Source organism: Eutrigla gurnardus (genome assembly GCF_963514095.1).
Source record: "Eutrigla gurnardus genome assembly, chromosome: 2".
NCBI lineage: Eukaryota > Metazoa > Chordata > Actinopteri > Perciformes > Triglidae > Eutrigla > Eutrigla gurnardus.
This window is the reverse complement of record NC_139916.1, coordinates 20,119,038-20,143,264: the sequence shown is the minus strand read 5'-3', so window position 1 is coordinate 20,143,264 and position 24,227 is coordinate 20,119,038. Positions and strand designations below refer to the sequence as shown.

The 24,227-nt window shown below is 42.6% G+C and overlaps 2 protein-coding genes across 3 annotated transcripts; one reads left to right on the top strand and one right to left on the bottom strand.

The window, feature by feature from the left end:
- Window positions 1-79: 79 nt before the first annotated feature.
- Window positions 80-9,501, bottom strand: LOC311027680 (MICOS complex subunit Mic10-like). Its single transcript, XM_084031810.1, has 4 exons — window positions 9,408-9,501; window positions 507-554; window positions 300-409; window positions 80-221 (listed from the first exon to the last, which is right to left on the bottom strand). Exons 1-4 carry the CDS (start codon window positions 9,466-9,468, stop codon window positions 213-215), a joined length of 228 nt encoding a protein of 75 aa, XP_083887936.1. The 5' UTR covers window positions 9,469-9,501; the 3' UTR covers window positions 80-212.
- A 2,500-nt stretch (window positions 9,502-12,001) lies between these two features.
- capzb (capping actin protein of muscle Z-line subunit beta) lies at window positions 12,002-23,941 on the top strand. Of its 2 annotated transcripts, XM_084033028.1 has the most exons (10): window positions 12,002-12,230; window positions 17,105-17,194; window positions 19,347-19,468; window positions 19,624-19,737; window positions 19,826-19,967; window positions 20,150-20,266; window positions 20,357-20,422; window positions 20,502-20,578; window positions 20,877-20,978; window positions 22,855-23,941. In XM_084033028.1, exons 1-9 carry the CDS (start codon window positions 12,228-12,230, stop codon window positions 20,968-20,970), a joined length of 825 nt encoding a protein of 274 aa, XP_083889154.1. In that variant the 5' UTR covers window positions 12,002-12,227; the 3' UTR covers window positions 20,971-20,978; window positions 22,855-23,941. The 2 variants fall into 2 exon arrangements, with proteins under 2 accessions (XP_083889154.1, XP_083889155.1); XM_084033029.1 differs by lacking the exon at window positions 20,877-20,978.
- The last annotated feature ends 286 nt before the right edge of the window (window positions 23,942-24,227 follow it).

Sequence of the window (24,227 nt, the reverse complement as noted above, 5' to 3'; positions counted from 1 at the left end):
AAATTGCCTCCCACCACCAAAACCACATTTTATTCTTCTCAAACATGCACACAGAATAACAGGGAGAGAGAGAGACAGAAAGTTTTCCAGATTCACTTTATTAAATATACACTGACTGCTGTTGGTTGGTGCCAGGACAGAAATGAGCAGCATAACAACACAAAAACAGATGCGCAACTTCACGGCAAGTCCTGCTCATCTTTAGCTCCTCACTACTGGTCCTGTAAAGGAGCATAAACAAAAATCATGAAGCGTGATGCGATAGTGTGCATGTGATACACTTTAGCCTCTCTGCTCACCTTAACCATGCTGCCGTGAACCAGGTACGGTGACCTAAAGTCATGCTGGCAGTTGGCGTATCCCATGCCCAGTCCCAAGCCTGACCCGAGTGAGACGGGCCACGTGCGACCTGGGGGTGAAAAGCGTTCACATTTAAATTTTGTTTTAAATAGTGCTTACAAAAAACCCTCTTAATTTACCAGTCTACCTTAAGAAACAGCACTTACGTTTAAAGAGAAGGACGGAGAACACAACGCCCACAGCAAGGCCAGTTACTGCAAAGGGGGGGGAATAAAGAAAGTATGAGTGTCATGATTAAACTACATTTCCAAAAAATATTTAACTTAAGTACTGAGGTAATGTGATCATGTCTGATCCAGTATAAAAAGCTGGCGTAGATGTAAATCTGTTTTAATGAGGTCAGTGGGGTGCTGCTCTCACGTCTGATGCAAGAGTTGGTAAATAGCGCAAGTTAACAAGACATTGCTCATTAGGAAATGAGAGGGAGACAAAAAGCAGCAAGAGCAGAAACTTTCGGGAAAGGAAAAAGTTAAAGGGGTGCAAGGGGGGGGGGGGGGGGGCGCAGAGGGCAGGAGAGGTAATAGGTCAAAGAGTGTATACATGTGCAGGTAAGCAATGACTTGACCCAGAATGGTCGAGCAGAAGGTTAGTCTCAGTGGCACAGAAGTTGGCCGTGTTGTTTGAAGTTCTCAGCCCAGAGTGGGTTCTTGGGGAGGAATGTGTTTGTGCGCTTAACTTCACCTCGCTGCAGGCCACACCACACCCAACAGCAGGCCAGCCAGCACAGAAAACACATAAAAAACAGCCATTTGGGCCCCTCCGACTGTTAATTGGATTCAGGGAGCTATGCAGCATGACCGATTTGCCTGAACCAGAACCCTCAGACTGTTCTCTATTGCACAACTCACAAATGTCAAACAAGACCACAAAGACCCCGCTCACCCTTGCTATCAGTATGGATCGACAATAAATCATTGTCCTCTGTGTCCATTTTTCCGTTTGGAGCAGCCTCAGCTTTTCTCTGCTCTTCAGCCAGAGAAATTTGAGGCCCCTGATCTTCCAATGACAACGATACAGTAAAAGCAAAAACTGAGGGCTGATCAACATCTCATTTTGGCGTCCTTTCTCTTTGTCTGGATGTCTCCAAGGGGGATAGTTTATAACAAAAACATTTCTGTTGAAGTATAATGAACTGAATAACCCACAGGCAACCAAATACTCAGCAGGTTTTCCCAGAAAATAAAGTCCAGAGCTGGTTAAAGCTGCAGTCGGCAAGTCTGGGAGATCGAGTTGTCTCAGTCAAATTTCGAATGTTTACAACACTCAGGCCCCTCCCCCTCTACCACCGAGCTCCTCCGCTCCCTCCCATTGAGTGCTCGTCAGTGTGCGTGCACCAGATTCCTGTGAACGCGCCCATGTCTTCTCTCATCGATAAACGGCATGGAGAACACGCTACACAGAGGTAGGCTGGCTAACTTACTCATAGATAGCAACTGCTAACGTCATTTAGCATATGCCTAGCTTGAGGCGTGTGCCTGTGATATTGTAACATGCGTGAGGGGGGAGGTGGGATCTGTGGTGTGTGCACGAACTGTGAACTGCACTGATTGGACAGGATGATACGGGCGCGGTGGATTTTTGCAAAACAAACAAGCTCTAGGTGCACGTAGAGGCGCGTTTTTTTTTCTAAAACCGGATGATTTATGTTGCTCTATAGGAGCATTGTGTTGGTTTCAGTGAATATGATCAAACAAATGTTGCCTACTGCAACTTTAATGATTTTGTTATTCATTTGTTTGTTATTTCAAACATTTTTGGAAATGGCATCAATTAAGACATTTGAGGTTGTGAATTTAGTTAAAAAAATAAAAAATATATATTATATATGGCGTGAGAGAGCAGAGGCAATTTGGCAGTACTGTGGCTGGACCTTGCCAGGGCTCCAGAGTGCGACCATTTTGGTCGCATATGCGACCAAAATTTTTATGAGTGCGACTGGAAAAAATTGTAGGTCGCACTGGTGCACCTAACACTGCTCGGGTGAAAAAAAAAATCATAAGCGCAGCATCTCTTTATGTTCTCCTGACGGTATCGTGGTCTAAACCAATAAGAGACAGAGCTCGGGCGGGTCGTTGCCTCTGATTGGCTGTGGTCCTTTTCACTGCTGTAAATTGTGTCAGTTCGAAAATGCGAGCGAGCAGAGCAGGTACTCCTGAGCGCTTCGACGCTGAGCGCTTCGATTTTCTTTGAAAGTGAAGAGAGGCAGAAAGCCTCGCCCCGAGACTAATTAAAAAGCCCAAAAATATGCCTTCAGACAGGACTGGTTGAAGCAATTTCCCTGGCTGATGTACGATAAAGAAAGGGACTCAATGCACTGCATTTATTGTCGGGAGTGCGGTCAGAATTTGGCCGGTAATAGTGCGTTTGTGGAAGAGTCAACAACATTTCGCATCGAGACATTGAAAAAGCCCAATATGTCCAAAAAGCATACTACATGCCGTGATAAGTGTGTTAATAAAGTGGCCCCTCATCCAGCTGCATTTCAGCGTCAGGCTGTATCGATCAGGTCCGCTGAGGAATCTGAAATGATTATAAAATTCAACGTCGCATACAATATTGCAAAGGAGGAGTTGCCGTTCACCAAATTTAAGTCCGAAATTATTCTGATGAAAAAAATGCAGACACACTAAAGAACAAGACAGCTGCGGAGGTTGGAAACGCCACGTACACGTCATTCATGATCGACGGCGACACAGACGTCCCTACGAAGGAGTGCGTTATTGTCTACTGCTGCATTTTGCGTAAAGGGAGGCCGGTCAACATGTTAATTGGACATGTCGAGGTGGAGCACGGACACGCACAGTGTTTGAAGGCCCACATTACAGCATGAGACATCATGAATAGGAAATTGTATAGTAGCCTATTCCTAATATTATTATTAAAAATGAATAGCCTAAGTAAAAATATAAGTAGGCTAGGCTAAGATCACATAAACAGTTTTCCATTTGCAATCTATAGACTAGTGACCTGTATGATCTTTTTATTCTTGAGGAATTTATGCTGCCACAAAGCAAGCATTTACTGCGCTTGGGCATCAGTGTTCAGAATGGCTGGAGAAAACGGTTCCTCTGGGTGCTGATGGTGCTGCAGTTAACCTAGGCCATAAGGGGGTGTCATTATGTAAAAGGAGAGCGATAAAAAGGTGACTTTTTGGCGTTAAAGGCGACGCGATGAAAAATGTGGGTGCACCTAAATTTTGTGCTGGTGCACCTAAAAAAAAAAAGTTAGGCGCACCAGTGCAACCAATGCAAAACGTTAGTCTGGAGCCCTGCTTGCCAATGCTTACGGATTGATTCTACACAAGCTGGTGGAATTATCCCTGAGCAAATACCACGTCCCAGAGAAGGTCCGAAATCTTGTTCTCGACTACTATAACAACTTAAGTCTGAGGGTGTCCTCTGGCACTTCAACATCAGATTGGCATTGTCTGGAGAAAGGCATCATTACAGGGTGCACAATCTCTGCGTCCCTGTTTGCAATGAATATGCTCGTGAAGTCTGCAGAAGTAGAGTGCAGAGGCCCTTTGTCCAGATCCGGCACCCAGCAACCCCTGATTAGAGCATTCATGGATGATCTCACGGTAACCACAACATCAGTGCCTGGATGCAGATGGCTACTTCAAGGCCTTGATCAACTTATTAGTTGGGCAAGAATGAGTTTCAAGCCAGCTAAGTCCAGGTCCTTAGTCTTGAGGAAAGGAAAGGTAACCGACCACTTTCGCTTCAGTCTGGGAGACACCAAAATTCCATCTGTGTCAGAAAAGCCAGTGAAGAGCCTGGGAAATCTCTTCACCAGCAATCTGAAGGATACCGCTGCACGTCAAGCTACCAGCGATTACCTCAACACGTGGCTCTCAGCTGTGGACAAGTCAGGACTTCCTGGGAAGTTCAAGGCCTGGATCTATCAGCATGCCATCCTGCCTCGTCTCCTCTGGTCGCTGCTGATGTATGAATTCTCAATGACCATCGTGAAGGGTTTTGAGAGGAAGATTTGCTCGTCCCTGCGCAGGTGGCTGGGCCTGCCATGGAGCCTAAGCAGCATTGCTTTGTTTGGACACAACACCAAGCTGCAGCTTCCTTTAGGCAGTCTGGCAGAGGAGTTCAAGGTTTCCCGGGCCAGAGAAGTCCTGCTCTAAAGAGATTCTGCTGACGGGAAAGTATCTTCTGCAGGTGTGGAGGTCAGAACAGGGAGGAAGTAGCTTACCCAGGATGCAGTGGAGCGGGCAGAGGCGAGGCTGCGGCACAGCAGCCTGGTGGGAACCATAGCTACTGGTCGGGCTGGGCTGGTAGCAACCCAAAACCATGCTACAGCAGAGCCAGGGGAAAGGAAAGGTGAAAGCTTATCCAGGAGGAGGTTCGCGCCAAGATGGAGGAGGCTCGCTTCAGCAGAGTGGTGGGAATGAGCAAGCTGGGGGCCTGGACCAAGTGATAGCACACAGCTGGCCGCAAGATCACCTGGACCGAACTCTGGAAGGCGGAGCCACACCAGTTAAAGTTGTTGGTCCAATCAGTCTACAATGTCCTCCCAAGCCCTGCTAACCTGTTCACCTGGAGCCTCATAGAGTCACCTGTGTGCCAGCTCTGTCAGAAAAGAGGATCATTAGAACAAATCCTCAGCTGTTGCTCAAAGGCCTTGGGAGATGGCAGGTATCGTGGCGCCACAACCAGATCCTGCGGGCAATTGCAGACGCCATCTGCACTGGCATCAACACCGGTAAGTAGCAACACCCAACCAAGTGCACGATTGCCTTTGTCTGAGCAGGGGAGAAACCTCAACCCTCCAAGAAGACCCAGGGGGGCCTGCTAATAACAGCAAGGGACTGGTAGCCCCTGGTTGACCTAGGGAAGCAGTTGCGTTAATTGCAACCGACACACTCAGGCCAGACATGGTCTTGATGTCCGGAGCCAGTAATCAGGTGGTGTTCCTTGAGCTAACTGTCCCATGGGAGGACAGAATAGAGGAAGTTCAGGAGAGGAAGAGGGCAAAGTATGCAGATCTTGTGGCGGAGTGCTGGAGGAATGGGTGGAAGGCCCGCTGCGAGCCTATTCAAGTCCTTACAGCGGGTCCTGGGGCTCCTTGGTGTTTGTGGACTGCACAGGCGAAGAGCCATCACAAACATCCTGGAAGTGTCTGAAAAGGCTTCACGTTGGCTCTGGTTGAGGAGGGGGGAGGCGTGGCGTAGTGCACTACCTGGACACAAGTCGGGGGATTGATCACTCCCGGCTGGACTGATCACGCCCGGGTGAGGGTGTCTGATTCAGACCCGAAACACCCTATGTGTTATATGGGAGAATCACTGATGATGTGTCCAGGTTGCACCATGAGGTGTATTACAGTACTTGGGAATCAATTTTACCTGCTGTTGTGCAAATTAAACAGATCACAGGTGGAAACGAGTGGCAATTTGCAAGACATCCCTATAAAAGGAATGGTTCTGCAGGTGGTGACCACAGACCATTTCACTATTCTCTGCCTTTCTGGCAGATTTTTTTGTCTTTTGAATTTTGGCAGTGTTTGCACCACTAGAGGTAGCATGAGGCGGTTTCTCCAACCCACAGAAGTTGCCCAGTTAGTGCAACTCATCCAGGATGGCACATCAATGCGCACTGTGGCAAGGTTTGCTGTGTCTGCCAGCACAGTGTCAAGAGCATGGAGGAGATTCCAGGAGACAGGCCAGTACACCTGGAGAAGTGGAGGGGGCCGAAGAAGGACAAGGACCCATATCTGCTCGTTTGTGCACGGAGGAACAGAAGGAGCACTGCCAGAGCCCTACAAAATGACCTCCAGCAGGCCACTGATGTTCAAGTTTCAACTCAAACGGTCCGGATTCGACTCAATGAGGGTGGTTTGAGGGCCCGACGTCCACAAATAGGGCCTGTGCTTACAACCCAATACCATGCAATGTGATTGGCATTTGCTAGAGATCACAGAGATTGGCAGATTCACCATTGGCACCCTGTGCTCTTCACAGATGAGAGCAGGTTCACCCTGAGCACATGTGACCGACGTGACAGGGTCTGGCGACGCTTCCTACAACATCCTCCAGCATCACCTGTTTGGCGGTGGGTCAGTGATGGTCTGGGGAGGCATTTCTTTGGAAGGTTGCACAGCCCTCCATGTGCTTGCCGGAGGTACCCTGACTGTCATTAGGTACCGGGATGAGATCCTCAGACCCATTGTAAGACCATATGCTGGTGCAGTGGGCCCTAGGTGCCTTCTTCATATGACAATAAGTGACAGTCATTACTGTAACTGTGTGAATTAAAACTCTGGAGATGTCCCTACGTTTCATGTAAATGTAGTTGAGTGCAATACGTTTGTTCATGACCCTGACTAGTGACATTCCCAGCCTCAGCTTTACTTTGTGTTTTGTAGTAATTAGCAAATATAAATGTGCTAAATTACTAAGCTAAGATAGTAAACATGGTTCAAAAATATAAATATATACATGTGTTAAACAGCAGCATGTTAACATTATCATTGTGAGCATGTCAACATACAGGTAGTAAAGACTATTACACTATAATATTGTTCCTCAAATTAAACGTTTCCAATGAACGCAGTTGTTTCCCGTTATGATGAAGAGGATGTTTCTGATTGTCTTCCCTACCATCAATGCCCATGCTTTCCCTTTTTAAAAAGAAGTTGGATTTGACTTCACTTTTATCACTGGCCAGTATTATATATTACCTCTCTTCATTTACTGCACCGTGTTTACATATCCTTTGTAGGATATGTAAACATGTTTTATCACATAAAAATTTGGAATCATTAACAAACTCACATAATGCTACACAAATGATGCTATATGACATCTACCGTAGAGTCAAAAATATGCCACAATCGCACCGTTTATAATGAACTTTGCTTTGCGCCGTAACACCACAACGGTATCTCCATTAACAAAGCATCCCGGCGTTGCGGAACGAGAGTGATGTCACACGGCTGACGACAACCGCGCTGCCCGTGTGATGTGTTAAATGAGCGTCGGAAATCTGATTATCTTGATAGCTTACAAACAACAATGAAAGGTGAACTTTTGCTCGTTGCATATTTACATGACTCTTCAACCGCAAGCGAAGTTGCTGTGCATCATAAACATGCCGATGGGTACAATGGTGGCCTCGTACGAGCAACTACCGGCATTTTATCTTCGTCGGATCTACGCTTTGAGCTTGCTAAATCTGCCGGCGGCGCATCGCCCCGGTAACACGTCTTCATCACGTCACGTCTTTTCCGCCTCACTGGCTCGCTGCGTTGACAAAGAACGCCGTTTCACCTCGTCTCTGTTGCGGCTCTGTGACTACCTCCGTTGCCGTCTCAGAGGCGTAACATTCTGTCACCTCTTTCCGTCTCAGTAGCGTTCACACTGACGAAGTGGCGGAATAAAGGAGTGATACCGCTGCAATGAAAAGGCAGTGTAAAAGGAGCTACAGAGAACTTGATCTGACAAAAAACTGAGCCCCAAGCTCCGAAGTAGAACATATGCTGCAGAGTTTCTCTGGCTACCAGACACCTTGGCACAGCTGGCAGTTTGCTACATGGCATGAGCTCAAAGAAATGCCACAATGCAGATGTTTTTCCTCCCAGTGAGAAACATATTTCATTGGGCCCAAGCTGACGTCATTAAATGTCTTTTTGGACAGATTGTTTGCCAGTCTAAGTATTTGAGTCCTGGACCAACACAGTTCCAAATACCACAGACAAACTCTGCATAAAAGGCCCCATGGTAATCTGCAGCGCTGCAAAGCAGGGTTGTTTAATCAGTGACGGCTCATTAAGAGAAGACCAGAGTCGACGAAGGAAACCAGAACATCTATTCATTTTGGTATGACTATTATAAAGAAAAAACCTCATTACTTAATAGAGGACTTGGGCAGTTAATTCAAATGTGTCCTGTTAGCTGTTGCGTACTGTGTATTATATATTAATGTAAAAGTTACACGTTTGTTGTTTTCAGTGTGAATCGACTGTAGAACAATGAGAAAGTGATGGTAATGGGATAAATTGGGCAAAATATCTCAAAAATGATCTTAAATGTAGATGTTATTTGTTGATCGGCCAATGCTACAGTTTACCAATGCTTGGGGCAAATGATTTGGATTAAAATAATGTAACGTCAAGTTATTCCTGGATCAGAGCCCATGAAGCTTGAATTTGTGCTTCAACGAATAGCGATCACAAGTAGACGACAACCAACCCTGGCTTTAAAGGTGTTAGCTATACCACACAACCCAAAAATGTTTGTTTTGTTTTTCAAAAACAGTCTCTCCAGAGTGGATAAATCTGAAGAGGCTGGCTTTGCATTTTAAACTTGACAGGATTAATTTGGAAAACAACAACACATGTCTTCCCAGACAGGCCCAGAGGCTGCAAGGAAGCAAGTTATCAACCTTCTCTCACACAGCACAGCTGATGCCCTTAATCTGTATAAATACAGGATTAAATCCCCATCCTATGCTCAGTCTGTATGACAACGGCAAAACAACATTTAAACAGCAAATACATTTAAATGTAATAAAACACACCTTGTATGTTTGACACCTGCTGTAGTTTTAAGGGCCAAAAAATGACAAACTCCTAAGTAGGACCGTTATGCTTCTTGCTGCTAGTTAACTGTTGAATAATGACTTCAGTTGTGGCTGGTGGAGAGATGAGACTGCCTGGGAACCTATGATCTAAGGCCGAATTTTGGACGGAATGATCCTTTATGGCTGCGATACACCTCTACACTCTTCGGTGACTTTGTTCGCATACGTAGTCTGTTAATCGGGACACATGCACCAGGTTGTATTACATGCTATGTGTTCTTCTTTAACATAATAATTGCTCCCCTAAATAACAAAACATTTAGTTTTATTCATTCGGCAGCAGACGTGTCGACTGTTGACCTCAGTAAACTACGCGCGGTCGTCTCACAGATGTCCCGTAGACAAGGACATGGACTGACCTGTAGCACAGCTTATTTACCACGTGTCATATACTGCAGAACACCGAAAAGCAGCATTAAACAATAATTAATATTACATTTTTTAAAAGACATTAACCTGTTTTCACGGCTGTATCAGCAAGACAGCGGTCCCATTTCCGTCCGTGTTCGGCTGCCATGTTTTCTGCTGTCAGGAAGCTCCGTGAAATATCGCGAGAAAACATATAGTCACGTGAACTCCTCCCCACCCCTTTCCCCCATGCTTTCCCCCTCTTCAGTTTCTTTTTGATTCGTTTTTTAGCACCTCAAATAACATTTACTTTGGGTGAAAATACATTTTTGCTATCGTTTCATTTAATCAGGCAACACAGGATTTACAACTCGATATGTTACAAAGAGTCTAAGCTACAGCTTTCCTATAGAGATAGGAAGCCCCCAATTTATGTTCATTACTTTATTTCTCTCTGTGACATCATGTTAAAGGGTCAGTCCTTTAGATAACCCATTTAAAACAACTTTGCTAACTTTTCTTGCTGTCATCTTAGACATCTGACTCATGTTGATAAAAGTTATCTTCAAGATTTTCAATGCTGGTGGAAGTGTCCCCTATCCAGCCCATCCATGCAAGGAAGTGATGCATCACCTGGGAAGTAGACGATATCAGGCGGCATGAAGCAGGGGGGCGGTGACAAAAAGCTGCGCTCAAGTCGGACAGTTTTCAACAGACTTCAAAGAAATTACAGGAAGTCACAGAAATAGTTATATCCTGTTCTGTAGGCTACCTATATTTTTGTCAACCACATTCAGATTGTTTGTAATTCTTTAAATTATATTCTATCTTTTGTTGTTTGTATGCCCTGTAAAGAATGTTACAATTGCTGGTTTTGATAAGTGTTATATTAATATTAATATACAATCTGATGTTAAATATTACAATTACATAAGAAATTAACATTTTCTACAAAACGTGATGCGTTTCAAAACTAAGTGCCAATCAGCTTTCTGATCAGGCAACAGCCAAATAAGCACAGGTGTAAAACAGTTATTATTTTGGTCTTGTTCAATTTAGGTGGGCTGGGCCCTGGTATGCATGCTGGCTCAACGGAAAGGCTGTGACGCTAAATGGAACAGGACCATAATTACATTTTGAGTACAAAAGATACTAGGGGGGGGGGGGGGGGGGGGTGTTTAGCTCAGGCGGTAGAGCGTTTGGCTGGCAACCTTAAGATTGCCGGTTTCTCTCCCCGGCTCCTCCTAGCTGAGTGCCTGGTGTCCCTGAGCAAGACACCTCACCCCAATAGCTCCTGACGAGCTGGCTGTCGCCCTGCGTGGTTGACTCCGCCGTCAGTGTGTGAATGTGTGTATGAATGGGTGAATGTCAGTCATTACTGTAAAGCGCTTTGGAGAAAAGCACTATATAAATGAGGCCATTTTATATATATATATATCATATTTTAATTTATTATGTCCTTACCCTGCAATTACATATCAAACGGCTGTAGTGAAAAGGGCCTATAGCAGTGCCTGCTCCAAATACTCAATCTGCCTTGATCACATTAGGTCATGATTGCCCACGTGTGCATGACATCAGAGCAAGTCGGGATCAAGTCGGATGCAAATCTAACCCTAGAAAATCGTTTTTTTGCTTACAGACTAACTAGGCTGTAGGAAATTTTGGGATGCTTTTGACTTATAATGATCAAAGTATTCAGCAATACTGAAATACTATGAGTTCCCATTTAATGCTATACAGACAGTAATTGTAGCCATTTGCCACAGGATTAGATGTGACATATGGCATATTTTGGGGACAAACTTGAGCCATACCAGCTTCTGATCAAAAATATGTCTCACTTTTCAAACACACTTGATTTTTTTAGTTGCACTAATCGTTTTTGAGATTGTAGCTAGATTTCTCCTCCTCTTTTGACATTCCAGCAGACTAGATGCTGGAAGTCAAAATGCTGCTTTCCTCTCAAAGTCAATAATATACAGATGTTGGATGAGGTTTACAGGCAGGTTTCCCATTTACAAACATTCCTGGATGCACATGCAGGCCAGAAAGCATATTTGAACAAAATCCCATGGTAACATGGAGCATTTTATAAATACGTAATAAATATGTATAAATAATTGTAAATAAATACAAATTATGTTTTTTTTATGACACACTTCCCAATAATTAACAACTGGAAAATACCAGCTATGGTCACAGTAAAGACATTAACTAAGACGGCTGGAAGAGGGGAGAATTTACCTTACCTGTACGGAGCGTTCAGAATAGTAGTATATAAATATAAATAAAATGGAAATAGAAACAGCATAGTGGCCCAATAACATTTACTATACTGCAACGCTAACTACACTTACCACAGAACTTACCACAGAAAATATGTGCATATAAAAAGGATGTGAACAGAAATGAAGGTGGGAAATAGTAAATATAAAAAAGTCATATGTAATACGGATTACATATGAATACGTTATTTTGATTTGCATAATTTCTGACTTTGATATTTTTTTAAATGTTAATGAAACATCACATATATTTACAACTCCATCAGTGTATTAGTCGATCTCCTGCCCTCGCACAGTGCATATTTACCGCACCACTCCTCTCTTTCCATACTTGGCAATGCCTTTCTTGCTCCTTCGCTATTGGCTGCTGCAGAGAAAGCCCGGAGTGACCCGGATATGCAACCGGGGCCTGTGTTTTCTGACTGCAGCCTCCTTCCTGTAGCCCGGTTGAGGAAGTGAATTTCGCTGACAGGGCTGGGTTCACTGAGGGAGAGGCGAACAAAACATCTTCCGCGGGGGGACTAAGAAAAACAACAAAACAACAAGAGACGCGAGGAGTGATTTGTTAAACCATAGTAAAGCTAAGGTGTACAGTCATCGGTGAATCGTGCTCCCCTGCCCCGCTGAGACCGCCGCAGACATGGTAAGGGCCGCGGTAGAGCTGGAAGAGTAGGGACGGGGTAAGAGGGTTTTGGTGGGGCTGCTGCTGCTAACGAAGCGTCAAGGGCTATGGGTGCTAAGCTAGGCTAACGCTAGCTGGAGGTGCCTGGTGGTAACCCGAGAGCAGCATCAGCAGGGGCGTCAAGTGTATAAATCACTGATGCACATCTAACGTGCACTGTTTGCAACACTTCTGTGTATCGCTGCCGGATACAAATTAACTGACTTCGTGGCTAAGGTAGCAGCTATTTCCTTCAGCTAGTTAGCTCGTAGCTAGCAGCTAGCCGAGCTGGATGCCCCGTAGACATAGTTAGCACAAGATGTTTTGGATTTGACACAAGTTCGTGAACAGTATGAGTGAGGAGTCCTAATATAACGTGCGCGCGCAGACACACACACACAGTCCTGCAGTCGTGCACCACACACGCACACACAGGCTAATATAGTCAAGCGCCGGGTTGCCTGTAGCTAAAATAAGACTACTTGCTCCTCCTATTCCTAACCATGACAAGCTGTCAACCTCTCTTAAGGTTTCCCTTGGGAGTTGATCTTGACTTTGCCTATATCCAGTGTGGGAAAATCCCTATAAGACATACAGCAATTATTGTTTACTTATTGCCTGTTTTGAATGGTTTCCTACTGCTTCAGTACATACATTACATAACTGTAATTGAATATGTATTTATGCTTGACAAAAAAACAAATATTTGACTTGAACTATTCTAGCATAATGGAGCTTCTTTTTGTGCTTTCACACTGTGTATAAACATATATTTTGTAGTACTTCAAGATGACCTAAATTGTGTTATGCCTGAGTTGGGACTAGCAGCTGGTTTTTCTCGGCAGTCGCCCACTCTCCTCAGCCTCACTTCATCCATTCTGCTGCCTGAGCCTCACCGCCCTCCCCCGACCCCGGGGGTTGTTGGTCTGAGCTGGTGTTTACAGAGTGACAGGAGCACTGGTAAACACAGTGTCAAAGAGCGCAGGTGCCTGGTGGTGCAGACTGATTAATCAAGTGAGAGAGATTTTAAGACAGGCAAAAAGCAACTCGGAGGAGAGAAAAATGCATGGGGGACATTGCCTAGAAACTTCTGTTATGTTCAGGGTCATCCTGAAGAAAAATGTTTATGGAAAGAGGGTTCACTACATGTCGTCATCCGTTGACCAGCTAGCAGCTGTATGAGTATACTCTGTAAGGGTTGTGTACTTAAGAAGAGTCACTTCATACTAGATAAGCCAAGGTGGAGAGTTTTGTTGACATCTAAAACGGAGGTAAATAAAATGGGTGTCATAAACAACGTAGCAGGGCAAACAACTATTGCTATATTCTGCAGTTGGTGATTTTGCTATTGAAACAATTGACTCAAACCTATAGCAAATTGTTCTTCAATCCCCGTAGCCCAATTATTGTTTGTTTATATCAGACAATTGTGCACTTAATGTCAGGATATAATTGTATCTCTAGGCTTTCATACCAATAGAAATGTTTGTAGAGACATGTTGGAGGGGATCAATTAAGGAATTAAGTTGGTATATTTGTAAAAGCAATTACACAACAATGCTATTTAGTTAAATTGAGGCACTGTAATATTTTGTAATTACCATAGTTGTAACTTTTATGAGTTTTATATATAAGTCAGTTACTGAAAAACAGGTTTTGTCCCTCTACTATTACTCTAATTTCTGTGTCTTATACATTCCTCAGTTTCAAGTTGTATCCTGCAGCTCACTGAGAATCCCCTGGGGGAAGGCCTTGCTATGCAGTCCTGTTTGTACTGTGTCTTCTACAGCTGTCATTATGGATACGTTTTTCATTTAGTCTTAATTGATACGCCTGCTTAAAGAAGTACAAAACATTCCTTAGTGAACATCTCAACCATATCACCAAACAAGAACTACTCTACAGTCTCAGGCTGTGTTGAAGATTCTGAATTGAATTTGCGGTCATTGGTTTTGTAGCTTGTGATGAAAGTGAGGGTTTGTTACACATAACTCCCGCTTTCTGCTCATTCTACAAAAGCTACCTTAAGTTCCTTCATTGATTTAATCAATGTTTCGTGTTTAAATGGTGGGTTCGCTCCATCTCGCCTGGAATATAGATTGTCCTACTGTCTTCTAGTAACTCCACGGATACTGAGATGAGATGTGTAAGGACATGTTTCATTCAACGCAGCGGGTGATTGATTGATCACATCGTACGTGTGCTTTGTAGTTAATCTGTGCCTCAGGTAACAGCGTCAGGGACAGCCCAATCAGCTGCCCGATCAGACATAATCAGGTTTCGATGTGTGAATACACACAGCACTGCACACACCACCAGGCCGGAGTTAGTCTGATAACCTGTTGGACATGTTTTACCCATTGTGATTACTGTGTGGGAAGAAGATGAGGGATCATAACCCTCTTCACTGCACCTACTGGTTGGTCACGATGTATGGGAGAAGATTTGAACAATTGACCCTTTGCTAAGTCCAGCAAAACAGTATGTGTTCCAAGAGTATGATAAATATTAATATTTTAAATGCATACCTGTTACTTATCAACTTGTAATTTGCTGATTCCAGATCAAAAAGCTACTTCACATTCTTTACTGCTAAGATATCAAACCTATGCAAACATAACATTTAAGTTTGGCCTGACCTCGGTACGACTCATCCTTATTGAAAAGGCCTCCCTGCCTGCTGCCATTTGAAGATAGGCTGATAGCCATTCCTCATCATATCTGTGGTCCAATGGGCCACCTGTGCTCCCTGACACACGTCTCACAGCCAAATGAAGTGCATCTTTTGACAGCTGATGGACAATATCTTCACTGGCATCTCTTATTTGGATTAGGCCTGGGCGATAATGGAATGGAATCATTTATCTATATATCTTGATACACCATAAGGTCGAAATTGATTGATTGAATAGTATTTTTTGTTCATTTTACAGGAATGTACACCTGTATTAGTTTTGTTTGTCAGGGTTTTCTTGTGCAAATGGACCAGAACTGAATTTCCTTCCTATAATTCATGCAGGAGAAAACAAGAACAGGCTTTACAATTTGGCTTCTTCATATTGTGTTTGTTTATTTATTGAATTATCAGAAAACATGCTGTATAGTGATCTATATCGTTATGGAGATATTACTTCAGGATAGAATATTTTGTCGTCAGGTATGGCACATCTGAAAATCATCTTGAAAACTTTCCCCACAGCATGATGGTTTTTCTGCACTGTGCAATTCAATTTGGTTGAACCTTTGACTACATTGTGTCCAATAACTATTTATCTCTCACAGATTATTTTCTCTGCAAATTCTCACATGACAAATCATGAGTGCTGTTCAGTCTACTGAGCTGGAAACAGAGTCTGTAGTCTCACAGTGCAAGCAGTTTGCCCCCAAGGGTGTGAACATTTCCTGCCCAGCGGCCCCTCTCATACCCTTATACAGAATGTAACAGGTCTTTATCAATGTGCTGTGTTGGAGTTATGAAGGAGCTTTCAAAGTAAGAGAAGGGGTACAAAATCCATAATCTTCATTCTGCGTAAACTGATGTTTCAAGGTTTATTTGTAAGATATTGTGACGCTTCAGCAGTCTGAGTTAGACGTTTTCTTTTTACTAGAAAAGTTTGTTTTCCTAGGCCATGTTTACTTACGCTGCAGAACAGGGATAGTTACACAAAGGACATTCTGTGCGAAAATAAGGTGGTAACTTGTAATAGAAGATACACACTTGATCTGACTAATACTGCTAAAGCCTCTGTACTCTAAACTAAAAAAACGAGACAGCGTCTCAAAACTCGCTTAATCCTTAGTGTGAACATAGTACTTAAGTACACACGGCACTCAACAGCAGCAGAGATGTGGCACAACATTTTGGTCAGGTAATTTTCTCTAAAACTGCTTGCAAATACATATATTCTTTCAGTTGCTTGCAACACTGTATCATGCTCCTGTTAGAGTTTGGGCATTTTTGACAGCTGGCCAGTTATAAAAACATGTTCTGATATTTGAACAATCTTAAAATACCAATATAGATTAATTATATTGTGCTCTGACAATCTTCCAGCTCTCTGTTAGACATACTAAATATATGTTTGTAGTGAACGGGTTATATGATGACGAGGTGCTTTAGAATGTAAAACACTCTTTGTGAGAAGCTTTTTTTCAGGCTATTAAAATCCACTTAAATGTTAATCAGATTTGTAATTATGATGAAAAGGTTAATATTGTTGTCTTACATGGTTACACCTGGGTCTGTTGGATTTCTACTTCAGATGTAGTGGGAAAGACGACACAAATAATAACTTTGCTCTCAGGTGAAATGTATTTTTGTGTAAAGTATAGAACAATCAATATTTGACTTCTGAAGCTATCGTTATTTACACTTAGGGCTAAACTACTTTACACATCTGCTTTTAGTTAAAACAAACTGCCAGTTTCTCTAAATTTCCTTTTTAATTGTGTGTGCTTGATTATTTATTCTTTCCTTTTAATATATTTTTATGTTGCCTCCCAAAATACATATTATTTGCTATAAAATCTTTGCCGGAACAGTTAGTGTTTTTTGTTGTTGTTTTCCATCAAACGGGGTGAGATGTGTCAATCTTTATTTTATGATTTGTAAAATGAAAAATGCGTTAATTAGGTTCAGGGCGGAAATAGATCTTCTTTTTTTTGTTATTTAATGAGCTAAACTCTTATTTTTACTTACTTACTTTATATATTGAAACATACCGGTATACAGTAACGTGCTGTATGTAGCACGAAAGAGTCAGACTGGAGGAAGGCTGCTGTGTTGTTGAAGCTTTGAACGTGTTTAACTCTAATCTAACAGTACAGTGTAGTAAGTGTTGTCTCTTTGTTTTCAGAATGACCAGCAGCTGGACTGTGCCCTGGACCTGATGAGGCGTCTGCCTCCTCAGCAGATCGAGAAGAACCTCAGTGACCTCATTGACCTGGTGAGTTTCTGTCCTTGTTTTGTCCTCTAACATGTCTTTACAGGTAAAACACACCGAGCGTAGGCTATGTTCCCTTGAGGTTTCCAGCTCATACATTCACATCTTAAATTGAGGTGGGGACCGATAAATCCCTATTTTCACATATTTTTATCAAACAAAACTTCAAAAACAGATCCCCCCTCTGCAATCAAAAACAATTTTTAGCGGAGAATAATATAATAAATATTGCTTGAGTGAAAAATGTACCTGGAAAGGACAATGTGTAATAGACAGAGCTAAGATGCTGACATACACGGTTGATGGTTTTCATTTTCATGTTCAAGTCATTCATGTTGATCAAATGTGGGTTCTAATTTTTGCTGCATGCAAGAAAGATATAAAATAGGGTGGAACAATTAAAAAAAAACAATATCTAATTGCCACTATTTTGACTGATATTGCGATTGCAATGTGATTTGCAAAATGATATATACTATATTATTCTCATTTTAATTGAAAAACATGGTGATTATGGTTAGTTTAATTTTTTTTAAATGTGTTGGAATCTAAACCAAACAAAGACGTATCTATCGTCTAATTTATGAAATGTTGGCCATGTAGGACGTGTCTGCAGTGCCATACGATTCATTTAAAAATATATTTTGACACGTCATCTTTCACAATGTGTCTCCTGGATTAGGAAAAAATATTACGATGTTGATAATATATGGATAAATTGTGCCACCCTAGTCATAAAACCTAATAATACTTAAATAGCACTTGTGCTTATGTGTCAAGTCGTGTCAAGTCACCCAGTTAGCAGTTGTGCACTGGTGTCTGTCCTGAGATTGTTGCAGATGTGTGTTTGGTAACATCAGAAATGGATGTGTGATTTTTCAGTATTTATTGTTTATGGCATGCAAGTGTGACAGTTGCTGCATCAGTGTGTCATCTGGGTAACAAGTTAGTTTGAGCATTTGTTATAATGGAGGAAGTGTCGATGTTCCCCCTTAAGTCCTCAGTGCAATGCTTGAACAACCTAAAAATTCTGACTGAAAATGAATAATTGCTTCCTTCCTACAGTTTTCTGTTTATAAAACAGAAAGTATATAGAAATTGTTTGGCCTGTTCTGTGGATTTTAACAGAGCAGTTAAGCTAAATCAGACACAGATCAAATCACACTTTACCAGTGTTTGCATGGCACCTTGTTTTGTGGGCATGTATGTTCCTTTCCAACCAGACCCCCACCTGCTCCGGTGTCCGGTTGTTAGCGATTATTATCGCAGCTGTCAATCACCTCCACTGCCGGGCCCTTTTTGGCTCCACCATTTCTGCTCAAACTCTTCCTGGTGACTCAGGATCACCTGAAATCACCTCTTTCTTTCCTGTTTGTCCCGAATCTCTCCTCGTCTCCTCCTCTCTGCTTTCCACCCACACCCTCCCCCTGTCTCACCCAGTCTGGGCTGCCAGGTGTGTGTGTGTTCAGGGGTGTGTGGGATTTTTTTTTTAGGGAAACAGGGCCTCCTTTGTGTCTATACTCTAAAGTAGCAGGTCATAGAGAGGGGAGTCTGTGTCAATCTGTGAGAAGTAATTTGTACCCCCTTATCCTTTAGCTATCATGTTCCCCATTGATATTTATTCCGGCTCTACTCTGTAACCTCTGCTAATTGAGTGAAGCTGGAATGTGAAAGACAAGACAAGACAAGAATTTTCAGTTCATTTTATACCAAAATGACCAAATACAAGGCTACTTTTGTTTTTGCTGTCTAGTCTGTTCCTCCAGTCCTGCAGGTTTTATAATTTGGCATCTCATACGGGAAGTCTGCATTGGCAAAAATAGCTTGTTCCTATGTCTCTTGCTCGAGACCAACGGAACACTTTTAATAAGGCGCCTGAGCCGTTGAGATGTGTTACAAACTTTTGCAGAAGTTTCTGCAGCTGAGCACATCTACAGAAGAGCGTTAGGGCCAACATATTATTTTTCAGTTTAATTAAAGTCAAAGCCACACTTCTGGGGCAAAAAAGTCAGAATTCAGACTTTGAATTTAGAACAAAAAAAAAAAAAAACAACAACACATGCTGCCCTAATCCTCTTCCATACACATCCAAGTATCTGTGCTATAAGAAACATTGTGTTGATGTTTTTCTTTTTCTCTCCGTGCTTGTGTCTAGGTGCCCAGTCTGTGTGAGGACCTCCTCTCCTCTGTGGACCAGCCCCTGAAGATCGCCCGGGACAAGGTGGTGGGGAAAGACTATCTGCTCTGTGATTACAACCGAGACGGCGACTCCTACAGGTCAAGTTTATGACTGCACTTCAGACACGGACAAGGGACATTAACTACAATATGATCAGTTAGTCTGTCAGTGAGAAATAGGTCAAAGGCGATGGCTGAAAATAACATCTTATCCGGCTTATAATGGATTTTATAATGTCCTTTTAATACACCAGGTCCCCGTGGAGTAATAAGTATGAACCTCCCATTGAAGACGGCGCAATGCCTTCAGCTCGCCTGAGGAAACTCGAGGTTGAAGCCAATAATGCCTTCGATCAGTACAGAGACCTGTGAGTATCAGCAAAGCAATCTCATAGGGTGTTTTTAATAAAGGGTCAGCGTCGCCCTCTTCTGACCTCTGATATCTGTGTGTTTCAGGTACTTTGAGGGTGGTGTGTCCTCAGTGTACCTCTGGGACTTGGATCATGGCTTCGCTGGAGTTATTCTCATCAAGAAGGCTGGAGATGGATCCAAGAAGATCAAGGGTTGCTGGGACTCCATCCATGTGGTGGAGGTCCAGGTAAAAATCATAATAGCATCGCATTAGAACTTGGTCCAGTCTTTTTGTCAGGAAATTTGCAGATGCTTGTTAATTTCAGGGACATGCAGGAGATGCACCATTTATAAATCTTTTGAGGTGTAAAACTTCCCAGTTTAGTCTGGAGTATTGTCTCTCTAACGCTGTGTCTCTCGTGTGAGCAGGAGAAGTCTAGCGGTCGCACCGCTCACTACAAACTCACCTCCACCGTCATGCTGTGGCTGCAGACAACCAAGACCGGCTCCGGTACCATGAACCTGGGCGGCAGTCTTACAAGACAGGTAGATATTGTACTAAACGGTAAACCACTGCTGACGTCTCCAGCCTTTGTGAAGTCACCCATGAACTCACTGTGTTTCATCTCTTCACAGATGGAAAAAGATGAGACGGTTGGAGAGTCCTCACCCCACATCGCCAACATCGGCCGCCTTGTCGAAGTTAGTGTAAAGGCTAATATCCTGCTTGTATACTTTTTTTTGACTGCCTACCTAATGCAGCCATTCTACTCCTCTGCAGGATATGGAGAACAAGATCCGCTCCACACTGAATGAAATCTACTTTGGGAAGACCAAGGACATTGTCAATGGCCTAAGGTAACTACACAAGTTGTTTGAATGACCACCCTCTCTCCCTTTACAGCACCTCCAGTCAGCAGGCTCTGCAGACACTGTTTTCTAATTGAACCAGTCCTACTTGGAGCCGAGTCATTTCTTTTCTCATATTTTATTTAAACCTACCTTTGCTTCCCCTCTATTCAGCTGCATTTTTTCTGTATTCATTCATTCTCTTCCTTCCCCTGCCCCTCTCCTCAACATCTCCTATGATCCTATATTTTGATTGCCTTTCGTGTCTTCCTGTCAATTCCTCTGTCACTTCTCCTCTGTGCTCCAGATCTATTGAATCTTTGCCTGATAACCAAAAGTACCGGCAGCTCCAGAAGGAGCTGTCGCAGGTCCTCACCCAGCGTCAGATCTTCATTGATTAGGGTCAGAGGTACAACCTGGCATGGACAAGTGTGCCTGTGTGTGTGTGTGTGTGTGTGTGTGTGTGTGTGTTTGTGTATATAAGTGTGTATTGGTAAATAGGAAATGAACAAGGGGAAATGTTCCTCACTGATGTTTCCATGGTGCTCGTCTCAGATGCTTATCTGTCTCATGGTTCTTTAAAGAAATGACGATGATCATTTATTTCAGACATATCTTTGATATTTCCACGCAAAGCCACTCAATCAACACATTTTTTTTAGACGAAAAACACTCAACAGGATGATTTTCAAACTGAAGAATGGTCTGAACTCTCCTTGCTTTGCTCCAAAACTGTCTGAAATATATCACCAGTCAATAATAATGTAAGGAACAGTTACATTATTATGTTCTGTTACCAGAACATAAAACGGCATAAAACACAAGCGCCAATAGAAAATATTGAAAAGCTTCTTACTGTAAGTATAAGATGTATATGTTTAAGTGCTTGTGAGTGCTCAGGCTCACAGGTGACTCTCTGTGTAAACGGGACTGTGTGCGATACGAACACATTTGCATGGTCCTCCAAGATTTGAAGATTGAGCAGCTGTGTGCATGTTTTGTTTACCTTGTAGTCTAACAGATGATCCCTTTGAGGGAGCGACACACTAACTATGGCAGAGTATTCAAAGCAGTCACCACCCCTGATGTTTTGCAGTTTTGTTGCCCAAATAAGGTTTTCTTAGACGGTGTGTTTATTCTGGGCGCAGCGCTATGACCCATCGATGGTGTGTGTGTGCGTGAGAAAGTACCGCATTATAATAAAACCAGAAAAATCTGATTCACATAAGTATTCACCTGTGTCTGTTCAACAGGATTATAATGGTTAGAAACTCAAATAGATCAAAGGAATACTTCACCCACAAAAAGACCGTTTATTTGATCAATTACTCACCTATTACCTTGAATTCTTCTTTTTTATTTGCATTGCATTGCATTGCATTCCTCCATGGTGAACAGTCTCAAAGAAAGGAGAAAAGACTCGATGAATTGAAAACCTCTTTTTCCAAACAAAGATAAACAGTCTCTGGTTCGGGACAACATGCTTTAAATAGTACTGTTTTCATTAAGATGCATGTGTTTCGGAGGTACTGATCATACGATAACTGGGACTAGGATGACACTGCCAGAGTTGTGACAGTTTGTAGAGTTTACTGTGACGTGAGAAAAACATCTTCTTTTAGTTTTCCTTCAAGAATTCAAGGAAACGGGGGACGAGTAATTGCAGCCTGTTCTCCTAAAAGTTACGGTCCCACACAATGAAACTGCATTCATGTCTGCAGGGGAACCGCTTTTGTTGTGAACTACGTTTGCTCTCGACACATCGCAAATTGTGAAATGTGTCAATTAAGAAATGTAATCAATAGTCCAGTTAAGTTGTATGGGAAACGAGTATAAATCATTCCTTTTTTAAAGCAAATGTAATGAAGATTTTAATTCTTTATTGGCACATAATATTCTCAGTTAATTATGCGTCTTAAACTTTTTTAACAAAGTGCAAAATGTAAAGGATGGTGAATCCTGCTACAAAACGGTGTTAGCAGGTTCAAGCACAGGATTCAACAGCATGAAAGCAACTCACTAACGGATGTTTTTTATTCTTTTTACTATTTTGACTGACTGTGTGAATGTGTGCAGTGCATCTCCAGTAAATGTGTGATCAAACCTTGTTTTCACCATCTTCGGGGAAGAAGTTCGACGGAGATGTCTGTGAAACTAACTCTGCTCAGAACTTACAGCCTGCGATTCTTGCTGGAGAAACGTTTCCAGCCTCACTGTTTTTTCATATTTTGATCCTGCACGCACTAATTGTGTGTCTCTCTCTCTCTTTCTTTCTCCCCCCACAGGAGCGTTCAGACTCTGGCTGACAAGTCAAAGCAGGAGGCTCTTAAGGTCGACCTGATGTTGGCACTCAAACGCAAACAGCAACCCTAGATTTGCTACTGTTTTTGTTTTGTTTTTTTCTTCTGTCTCTCTCTCACTCTCTCATCTCTGCCATAATTTCTCTGTTTCATCGAGTCTCTCCCTCAACACCTGTTTCAGTGCTGCACTCGTGTTTATTTGTGGAAAACAAAAAAAAGGAGAAACTGCTTATCTTTTTATTTGTTTTGTCTGGTTTTGTTTTCATGCATCTCATCTGCCATGAAGCCATTCACTCACGCTCACTCTTTCTCCCATCTTTTGAATTATTATGATAGTATTACCACGGTTAATGATAATCTTACAGTGTGAGGGTCATTTTGGTAATAATCCCTGATGTTGTCACAGCTGATGTGTCCTTGGTCACTTTCGAATGAGCGACTTTTTGTCCCGACTCTTCTTCGGCGTCGAGGAAAAGGACACAGACTGAGCCTGTAGGTGGCGCAGGCTCGATGGGGCTGGCATTATTATGGACATCAAATTTATTTCAAGCACCTACTTATGTCTATAACAACCCCCCACCCCTCCCAATATATTTGTATAAAATTATTACCGTCTGTGTATAACTGTCATTCTTCTGGTTAAATGGTGTGAACACGAGGGCGGCCTTCAGTTTATGTTAGGTTTTTACTCCTTATTCCACTCCGTCTGCATGCATGTGAGCCTGCGTGGGGCTGAAGAGAGTGGAAATGTGGACAGACATGGGGATGGACTGTTATAATCACCGGGTGATTACACCCACGCCGTCAACCCCCCCCCCCCCCCCCCCCCCCCCTTCTCCACTGTGTATAACATGACAGTTTGCCTCCCCTCCGTTCAGCCTATTCGACTTTTCTCTCCTCACTACTATGTCTTTGTTGGGGGTCACCGTTTGTCATTGTGTCTCAGTGGAAACCTTCGTCTGTTTCCATTTTGGAGGGGAATCTTTTTTGTTGTATTTTTGTTTTTATTTTGTAAAGCTTATGATTCATATTGTATTAGAGCCTCCAGAAACAATAAAAACGGTAAAAAAGCTACTCTTTCTCTTATTTTATTTTTTTATTCTTCATTTATTATTAAGGTGAAGCACTATGCAGCTAGAGGACAAACTTCATTACCATTACAAACATGTTTGTTGTAGAGTTCATATTGCCGTTATTTCAGATGTGCTCACATATATTTCTATTTCAGAGTGCAAAGTGCAGCCAACTAAAATATCATCTAATTAAAATGGACATTTTGCTCGTCTTTTGAAACTTGATATCAGACATTGCTCATCATGAGAAAGCTGTTAAATGATCTTATTCGCCTTTATTACATT

What these genes read in the sequence shown, in the direction of transcription:
- LOC311027680 (XM_084031810.1), bottom strand. Translation starts at nt 9,468, where the DNA reads ATGGCAGCCGAACACGGACGGAAATGGGACCGCTGTCTTGCTGATACA. An exon ending in TGATACAGCCGTGAAAACAG is followed by an intron (nt 555 to 9,407) that starts GTTAATGTCTTT and finishes CCCCCTTTGCAG; the next exon opens with TAACTGGCCTTGCTGTGGGC. An exon ending in CTCCGTCCTTCTCTTTAAAC is followed by an intron (nt 410 to 506) that starts GTAAGTGCTGTT and finishes TTTCACCCCCAG; the next exon opens with GTCGCACGTGGCCCGTCTCA.
- capzb (XM_084033028.1), top strand. An exon ending in TTCGATCAGTACAGAGACCT is followed by an intron (nt 19,738 to 19,825) that starts GTGAGTATCAGC and finishes TGTGTGTTTCAG; the next exon opens with GTACTTTGAGGGTGGTGTGT. An exon ending in ACATCGGCCGCCTTGTCGAA is followed by an intron (nt 20,423 to 20,501) that starts GTTAGTGTAAAG and finishes ACTCCTCTGCAG; the next exon opens with GATATGGAGAACAAGATCCG.